The sequence below is a fragment of the Lolium perenne genome, chromosome 7 (assembly GCF_019359855.2).
Source record: "Lolium perenne isolate Kyuss_39 chromosome 7, Kyuss_2.0, whole genome shotgun sequence".
Classification (NCBI taxonomy): Eukaryota; Viridiplantae; Streptophyta; class Magnoliopsida; order Poales; family Poaceae; genus Lolium; species Lolium perenne.
The window spans coordinates 147,118,081-147,127,292 of NC_067250.2; the positions used below are offsets into that span (position 1 = coordinate 147,118,081).

At 42.1% G+C, this 9,212-nt stretch overlaps 1 protein-coding gene across 1 annotated transcript; it reads left to right on the forward strand.

Annotated features, from left to right (window-relative positions):
* Window positions 1–328: 328 nt before the first annotated feature.
* Window positions 329–8,967, forward strand: LOC127300834 (aminopeptidase M1-B). The gene is made up of 19 exons (XM_051331021.2): window positions 329–655; window positions 756–901; window positions 1,611–1,713; window positions 1,923–2,109; window positions 2,215–2,308; window positions 2,457–2,610; window positions 2,794–2,898; window positions 2,991–3,107; window positions 3,543–3,656; window positions 4,200–4,382; window positions 4,920–5,214; window positions 5,363–5,484; window positions 5,600–5,697; window positions 5,826–6,003; window positions 6,071–6,185; window positions 6,261–6,328; window positions 6,426–6,503; window positions 8,374–8,451; window positions 8,548–8,967. Exons 1-19 carry the CDS (start codon window positions 446–448, stop codon window positions 8,731–8,733), a joined length of 2,631 nt encoding a protein of 876 aa, XP_051186981.1. The 5' UTR covers window positions 329–445; the 3' UTR covers window positions 8,734–8,967.
* Window positions 8,968–9,212: the final 245 nt, after the last annotated feature.

The following is a 9,212-nucleotide window of genomic DNA, read 5'->3' on the forward strand; positions in this document are numbered from 1 at the left end:
ACTTTGTAACATATATGATTCTTATTTGTGGTTATAGTGTTTAGGCTGCCCTAAGCCCGGTGTAGTTCGGGTAAAAAAATTCACTTTGGTATTCCCTCGTTAGCCAAAGAGTAGCAAGCACACTTGATGATGTATATTCTATCCATTGCAATGAACAAAGTGTTCTAGTCTTTTTTTTATTTTTCTTTGACTAAGAATTATTTTAATACATAAATAACTATTGGTATATCTACTATGTATCAAAATTTTATTGCTTAATTTTAACCGTCAATGTTTGTCTTCAACTATTCACTGAAAGGGAAGAGGTAGTAGTAGACAAAGATCTGGTAGCCCTGTAGTTTATTCCCTTGTTCGTCACGCACTTCGGTCTCGCAGCTCTGCTTTCTTCCTTCTTACGCATCCACCGTCGGCCTCCGCCAAAACCCCAGACCGCCGGCGCCCGGCAATGGCGGAGTCGCCGGAGCAGTTCAGGGGGCAGTCCCGCCTCCCCCGCTTCGCCGAGCCCCTCCGCTACGACCTCCTCCTCCGCCCCGACCTCGCCGCCTGCACCTTCTCCGGCTCCGCGGCCGTCGCCGTCGCGGTGTCCGCGCCCACACGTTTCCTCGTGCTGAACGCCGCCGAGCTTTCCGTCGACGGATCCTCCATCCGCTTCCAGGCACGCGCCGCACCCTCCACCTAGAGTCAGTCGATGCCGTCATGCCCATCTCTTACTTTTCCGTCATGTTCTCATCTTGGGGGTGAACTGGGACTTGCAGGATGTGGCGCCGACGGAGGTGGTGCAGTTCGAGGAAGATGAGATCCTGGTCATCGGCTTCGGCCAGGAGCTGCCCATCGGCGAGGGCGTGGTCACCATGGACTTCACCGGGACCCTCAACGACCAGATGAGGGGATTCTACAGGAGGTATCGTCCTTCATCATTCAGATAGGAGCAAGATCCCATCTCACACGCAACCTTCTTTCACTAGTCTCTCGGGCATATGTGTGCTTGGAATAGCACTGGATCATGATTTGTCAATTGCATAGGTATTTGGGTAGGAAACTTGTTGAAATGCTTAGCCACGAGTGATCTTCTCTGCTACAATCATCTCTAGGATAGTAACCTGGATCGTAGGATCTTTGGGTCGTGATCTTGTTCCTCCCATATCCCATCAGGATTCACCACGCAATCTTTTCTATCCTCAGGATCGTATTCATCAACCAGAAAACAACCATCTTGTTGTGTCTCTGCAGTAACTTGAAAGCAAATAACCAAACAAACAACTATCTGCAGCGCTATAATTTACCTTTTTTTTCTGGTTAGTAGATTTGAAGAGCAGACCAAGGATGTTAGTATTAATTTACCTTTTTTTTGTTTGAAAATGTAGTAACCTTAACTTTCTGTGTTATGATCCTTAAATCATGCTTTACTCATCTCATTGTGCAACAAAGATTTATGGTTGGAACGTATGATGCAGCACCGTTATGTACAGATTCATGTTAGATTTTTTTAAACAAAATTGTGTTACATGGGAGTATTCAGACATAATCGGCGCCTGTGGAATGTGCCTGATCTTACTTATGCTTTATACAATCTCTGTTTCTCATGCTCTTGTTCTGGTATTTGATTGCAGCAAGTATGATTACAATGGGGAGTCAAGAAACATGGCAGTCACACAGTTTGAAGCTGCTGACGCACGGCGGTGCTTTCCATGCTGGGATGAGCCTGCATTTAAGGTGTTTAACGTTCCATATTGCTATTTAGAAACAGTTGTTTGATATACTTCAAACTATGATTGAACATTAGACAATCAAATATAGGTGTATTTTTTACACAGGCGTAAAGGTCCTTGTATGTTGCGCAACCCTTTTTGTTTATACTAGTTTTGTAAGTCTTAAGATCCATCACCTAAAGTAACTTCTCTTGTACTGTTTCTCTATTTCAGGCCAAGTTCAAGTTAACATTAGAAGTTCCAACTGAGCTGGTAGCATTGTCCAACATGCCAGTAGTTAAGGAGACAGTTCATGGACCTCTCAAGACTGTCTGCTACGAGGAGTCTCCACTTATGTCAACATATCTGGTTGCTATAGTTGTTGGTTTATTTGATTACATAGAGAGCTCAACGTTAGAAGGTAGAAGATCAGTTTTCTTGACCCCTGTATCTTTCAGTCAAGGACTATGCTATTGCCATTCTTCTCTTACTTTTACATTTCCAATGGTCTGTCAATATGATTTAGGCACCAAAGTTCGTGTGTATACTCAAGTTGGAAAGACTAGTCAAGGAAAGTTCGCACTAGATGTTGGGGTGAAGTCACTGGATCTATACAAAGAGTAAGCTTCCAACCTAAGCCTATTATTCATTATGACATCTATAAAAAGTTTGTCAGCATCAAACAAGAGAAAGAATCACTCCTGAACAATTTGGCATGCCAATTAATGCTGCTAGCTGAATCAGAATCACTAATGTTTTTTTAACCAGTTATTTTGCCACTCCATACCCACTACCTAAGCTGGATATGATTGCTATCCCTGATTTCTCTGCTGGAGCTATGGAGAACTATGGATTGGTCACTTACAGAGACTCAGCTTTGCTTTATGACGAGCAATTATCATCAGCATCCAACAAACAACAGGTTAGGATGTGTGTGTGTGTGTGTGTGTGTGTGTGTGTGTGTGTGTGTGTTTGCGAGAAAGCTGTGGTTGTATATTGAAGTTCCTTTTTTTTCCTTTGACTAATAGTGAGTCAGCATGAGACTTGAATGTTTTGTAATTATAGCCAAGTAAATCTTCTTTTTTTATTTATATATTTTCTGTAGGTAGCAATCACTGTTGCACATGAATTGGCTCACCAATGGTTTGGCAATCTTGTAACCATGGAATGGTGGACTCACTTGTGGCTAAACGAGGGTTTTGCTTCCTGGGTAATCTATCTGATAACCACTATTTGAGAAATTATAAATGATTATTGTTGTATATCCTTATTACTCAACAAGTCCTTATTATGTTTGAACAGGTGAGTTACTTAGCTGTAGAATCTATATTTCCTGAATGGAATAATTGGACACAATTCCTCGATGAGACGACCTCTGGGCTCAGACTGGATGCGCTTGCAGAATCTCATCCTATTGAGGTAATCTTCTTCTCTACTAATTAGTGCTAGTCCATGCTTCAACTTGTTTCGCCATTGTTCTGCGTAGAGAAAATTTTGCTAATAGGACTACGGCAACATATGCCACAAATATCTTTATTAGAGATATGGAAACATATTACAACAGTAAGGTACTTTACATTACTAAGTTGGCGAGTTGCACGCGCATATGCAAGTATTGATGCATTACTGCCACTTGACAGGATTACAGATTTACAGAAATAGAAGAATTAGGTTCTGATATTTAACATCTCTCTACTTGAACTTTTCAGATGTCAATGCTTATATTTTATTATTGTTTTACAGAACTCGAATGTGTCAAAATATTGTAAAGTATTGTATTCAGTCCGAGTCCACCTAGTATTAGCATCTCCAGTTCTCTCAGTTATGATTTTCGCTTATCTGACCTGTTTTTAGGTTGAAGTAAACCATGCCAGTGAAATTGATGCGATCTTTGATTCCATAAGCTACGACAAGGGTGCTTCTGTCATTCGCATGCTGCAAAGCTATCTTGGTGCAGACCGTTTTCAGGTTAAATCATTTTCCTTAAAAAAGTGACTTTTGTTTACTTAAGTGGTCGAGCATTCTGTTTCCAGCGCTGTCTGCTGTGGCGTGCTGTGATTGTATAGCACCACTTTTTTTTTTCTTCGAGAAAACGCAAAAGACTTTTGCGCTTCATTTCATTGAAAAGATGGAGTGTTTTACAATCCTCCTAGGAGGCGAGGTACATAGTTTGCATAGCACCACTTCTGAATCCTTGTATGCATTTTTTTTAATCATTAAATGAGTGATCCAAGTTGTCTCTGCAGCCACTCTGATGCATTCTATCTTGACATTCGATGCATGTGGAATCTGAAACCAGAAATACCAAAGATGATCACTTGTAATTATTAGATTTGACTTTGCTGAACCCACCTGCTGAAGAATAGCTTGAAGTTTGATGTTTTGTATAATTAAAGATGGATGAGAATTTTTTTTTTTTGCATATATGATTTCTGTTTTCTGTCTAGCTCTGTTGCCTACTATAAATAGTTTTTCTGCCTGTTCCAACTTTGTGAATCTTTACTCTTCCAGAAAGCTTTGGCTTCATACATAAAGAAGTACGCGTACTCAAACGCTAAAACCGAAGACCTGTGGGCTGTTCTTGAGGAGGAAACTGGGGAGCCTGTTAAAGACCTGATGACTACATGGACTAAGCAACAAGGATATCCTGTTATATTTGCAAAACTAAATGGGCAATATTTGGAACTCGAGCAGGTTTCCAGACAGTTCATTTGAATATTGTTTTTTACATACATGGAGAACTGAGTGTAAATATGCATGCATGCCTTATTTTTTTCATTTCCTTGCTATTAATATATCTAAGCTACAGTAGTTGGTCTGGCCATTTGATCATGAATTGATAATTGCTTCTTTCTAGGACCTCTTCTTTATTGGTACCTTCAATCCCATGTCAATTTCTTTTATTCTGTTGTTGGCCATGCACTCTTATATAGTGTATGAAACACATTTACAATCAACATGCAATGACTAAAAATGTGAATAGTTTAGTAATTTTCTGGGGTCTGTTTTCGTGTATGATCTGTTCAATCAGAAATATAAAGAGAATGTCAGTAAAGGAGTTAGAATGTGCATATCAGTGGTGCAAACTTTTCTTGGATGCTGGGGTATTGTCTGTGCTGTATATTCTCAAATGCCACCAATATCTCTGCACCCGTATTAACTCGAATGAAACACAACTAATTCTAAATATCGACCTCAGTCCTAATTTTCGAACTATATCTTCTGTTACAGGCTCAGTTTCTGTCAGATGGATCATCTGGTCCTGGCACGTGGATTGTTCCTATGACTTCATGCTGTGGCTCATATGATGTGAATAAAAAGTTTCTATTGAAAGGAAAGGCTGATAAGATCCATATAAAAGATTTTGCGGCCTCCGAAACTGCTGACAGAGGGACATGCCAAAACTCTTGGATCAAACTGAACATTGATCAAACTGGATTTTATAGAGTGAAGTATGATGATGAACTTGCAGCCGGACTTGAAAATGCAGTAAAGGCCAACAAACTCTCGTTAATGGATATGATTGGTAAAGATAGTACAATTCATGAAATTACTGTTGTATGTAGTTTCGCAATATTTTGACACATGATACATATTGTTGTTATAGATCGTGGAAAATATTATTGTATATATTTTTTGAATGTTTTGACAGATGAGACATATTATTGTTGTAGGTATTGTGGAAGATTCATATGCCCTTTCTGTTGCTTGCAAACAAACACTGACATCATTGCTGCGTCTGCTGAATGCTTATCGTCATGAGTCAGATTATACTGTGCTTTCACATGTAACCTCTGTAAGTAAAACTTGTACCTTCAACAAGGATTTTGATCATTTTTCCTATGTCTATATCATATATGTTTGGTGTCTAAATTTTGATCATCAAGTAAATGTTTCTTCTCTATTCCCAGGTATGTTTAGGCGTTAATAAAATATCAACTGATGCCACTCCTGACTTGTCTAGAGATATCAAACAACTTCTGATCAAGCTTCTTCTATTAGCTGCCAAGTATGTCCAAAAAGCTTAACATTGTGTCCGTTTTGAACATATTATACATGTCTTTCTATTCACTACACTATTTGTTCAGTTTCCTTTCTGTGACCATTCTAAAAGCCTTCATGTACTTCACATTTCAGAAGAGTAGGCTGGGATCCTAAGGATGGTGAAAGCCATCTTGATGTCATGCTTAGATCACTGCTCTTGCTTGCTCTTGTCAAACTTGGACATGATGAGACTATAGCTGAGGGAATTCGCCGTTTCCACATCTTCTTAGAAGACCGAAAAAGTCCCCTTCTGCCACCAGATAATAGAAAGGTCATGACTTTTCCTCTAGATTACAGCCGTTTTACTTCTTTGTTTTCTAACTTGCAATGTTCTTTAGGCAGCATACCTTGCTGTGATGCGGAACGTGAGTACCTCAAGCAGGGCCGGTTATGATTCTCTCCTGAAAATCTACAGGGAAACATCTGAAGCACAGGAGAAGTCTCGCATCTTAGGTGTGTGATTTTTCAATTTTAGCTTTTGCAACACAAATTTCTGATGATTCATCCTAAAAATACTCTTTTTTCTAGGCTCGTTGTCTTCGTGCCCAGACAAGGATATTGTTGTTGAGGCATTGAACTTTATGCTTACAGATGAGGTTAACCTTGAAACCTTTTCTACTATCTGAATGATGTTGGTTTATGCTTACGGATTTACTGGTGAAACGAGGTTATAATCTTCCTCTTTCTTATTAGGTACGGAATCAAGATGCATTTTATGTCCTTGGTGGTATTAGCTTAGAAGGACGTGAAGTTGCATGGGCCTGGCTTCAGGTATGTTATAGTTTCAGGGTAGTTGGCTAGGCTATTTGCATGATTATCTGGCATGCTTATATTATTTTTACATTTGGGCGTTTTTTGTCCAAATTGGTGTGGTATGTCATGATGTTTGGGATGCATCAGTTAACATTTATCTGTTTCATGGATGGGTGAACCCAGAAATGGGCCCATTAATTCTCAACACCTTTGATAGAAGTCATAAAAACCCTTGTGCTGTGTTTGGTTGCGCTGAAACTGGGCTCGGAATTGGAATTGGGGGCCAAATCGGCAAATTCAGCTGTTTGGATTGCGCTTAGAATTGGGACGTGGAAACTGGGCTCAATTCCGCGCCCCCGCCCGCGCGTGTAACGCTTGGCCCAAATCTTTCCGAGGTCGGCACCTCGGAAACTCTCGGAATCTCCACATCGCTCGCGTCGCGTACCTCTTCGGCACTTCCCGGCTCGACGGAAATCAAGCGAGCGAGCTCGCTCGGGCCGCCGCCGCGAGCTGGAGCCACCGGCGCCGCACGGCCTCCCTTCCACTGGCGCGTCTCCTCCCTCCTCCACGCCCTCCCCTCCCTGGCCTCCCTCTTCCACGACCTCCCGTTCCCTACTCCCTGGCCTAACCCTAGATCGCGGGGACAAGAACGGCGGCGCTAGGAGGAACGGCGGCGGAAGGCGGTAGGGGGCACGGCGGTGAGCGGCGGTATGGGAATGGTGGTCGACGGCTCCGCCCCGTCGCGCTCGCCCGCAGGTGGCTCTCCTCGATGCTCCGCCCCGCCGCGCTCGCCCGCAGGTGGCCCTCGTCGGCAGCTGCCGCGCCGCACTCGCCGGCAGGTCACCGTCCTCGACGCTTCGCCCGCGCGCTCGCCGGGAGGCGGCCCTCCCCGCCTTCCTCCCTCGTCGCGCTCGCCGGGAGGCGGCCCTCCCCGCCTCCCTCCCTCGTCGCGCTCGCCGGAAGATGACCTCCGCGCTCGCCGCCATATGGGCGCTGCGCTCCGGCCAGCGCGCTTGCCGGCAGGCGGCCCTCCTAGCAGCTCGCTCGCCGGCAGGTGGTCGTACTCGATGCTCCGGCCCAGATTCATCCCACAATATCAAATTCCATAGTATGTACATCCAAACATGATTTGGAATTAGTTATATCCTTTAATTCCAACAGCAAAATTCAAAGACATCCAAACGACAGAATTGAATTTGAAGCCAATTCATTTCCATCTCAGATTTAGAATCTTACTCCAATTCAATTCCATGCCAACTTTCTATGCATCCAAACACAGCATTGGTGATCAGCATATTTACTTTTGTAGTTTTTGTTCAGTGGCAATCAATGCAATGTAGGGGCTACTTGGAATGATGTAAAGTTACTGTTGCCATCAGTATTTAGCTCAAAATTAAACTAAAATACTGGTGACTACACTAATTTTACACCCATTCCAAGCTTGGCCGTTTTGTTTGTAAGGAGTAAGGACTGCCTATGTTGAATTATTCGACTAACAATTCTTATATGTAGAATTATGGTTTAGATATTAGTTTAGTCAAAGTAACAACTGGCCACTTTTTAAATCTTTTCAAAATTACTACAAAATTGAGAAAATTGTACTGAAAAATCAATATTATTAGTTCTTCTATACAACGCAGTTTGCCTTATTTAAAATTGTTGCAGTTTTACCATCTAAATATAGTATTAGCACATGCAGCCAAGCCCATCTCACACTCATTTTGAACCTGCAGCTTAATTGCTAGTGTTACTAATCTCTTACAGGCTGCTCATTAACTTTGATATAGAGCACCATTCTGACATAAGCTAATTTAAGCTGTTCCATAATAGGTCAATCTGTTAATTATATCTTTATGTAAGAGCATGCTGAATGTTTATGCACATGCAGGAAAATTGGGACCACGTCGTCAAGACTTGGCCATCAAGCTCACTCATATCGGACTTTGTCAATTCTACTATTTCACCGGTACCACACACACCTTTCCCTTGGTTATTCTTCATACTCTGTCATTTATTTACTAAAAAACATGTTGTATGTGTCATTTTTTTGTATGGTCACCAGTTCACCTCCGAGGAGAGAGCTGCTGAGGTTTCTGAGTTCTTTTGCACTCGTGTGAAACCATCGTTCGAGAGAGCATTGAAGCAGAGCCTTGAGAGGGTGCGGATCAGCGCTAGATGGATCGAGAGCATCAAGAGTGAGCCGAACCTCGCCCAAACGGTGCACCAGTTGCTGCTGGAGGAGATGTAATCTTCTGCTAGCTATAAAGAGATTATTTATCACGAGGGGGGTGTTCCATTATAATGTTGTTGGAAAGGTTGTGCGTTTATGCCTCGTGGCTGTTCTAGGAACAGTAATTTATGTGGTCTAGCTTTACTTATTCAACACCTGCGATATCAACAGTACTTTGTTTTGGAGAGGTGATGTGTTTGAAGTTTTTTCAGAACAGTAGCCAATAAATTCACTTTATCCTTTCACAAAGCAGATACGATTGTCTTCATGCTAAAAAGGATAAAACAGTAGTCTTCATAAAAGGATAAAACAGTACAACAACGATTCTTTTCTTTTTCGGACACCTAAGTACAACGATGACTTTTTTCTATATCTGTCAACTGAAGTCTGCTTCTTTGGAAGCTACTGATCATCGCACCCCTCGGGTTGATCCGCCGGAGACAGGTGACAATGTTGCTGAAGCTGCTCCTCAGATTTGGCAGAGAAGATATTTACTG

Bases quoted from the DNA above. Each gene is read 5' to 3' on its own strand.
- LOC127300834 (XM_051331021.2), top strand. From the start codon at position 446: ATGGCGGAGTCGCCGGAGCAGTTCAGGGGGCAGTCCCGCCTCCCCCGC. The intron at 2,309-2,456 runs GTAAGCTTCCAA...TTTTTTAACCAG, and splicing joins TCACTGGATCTATACAAAGA to TTATTTTGCCACTCCATACC. The intron at 5,215-5,362 runs GTAAAGATAGTA...TTATTGTTGTAG, and splicing joins CTCGTTAATGGATATGATTG to GTATTGTGGAAGATTCATAT.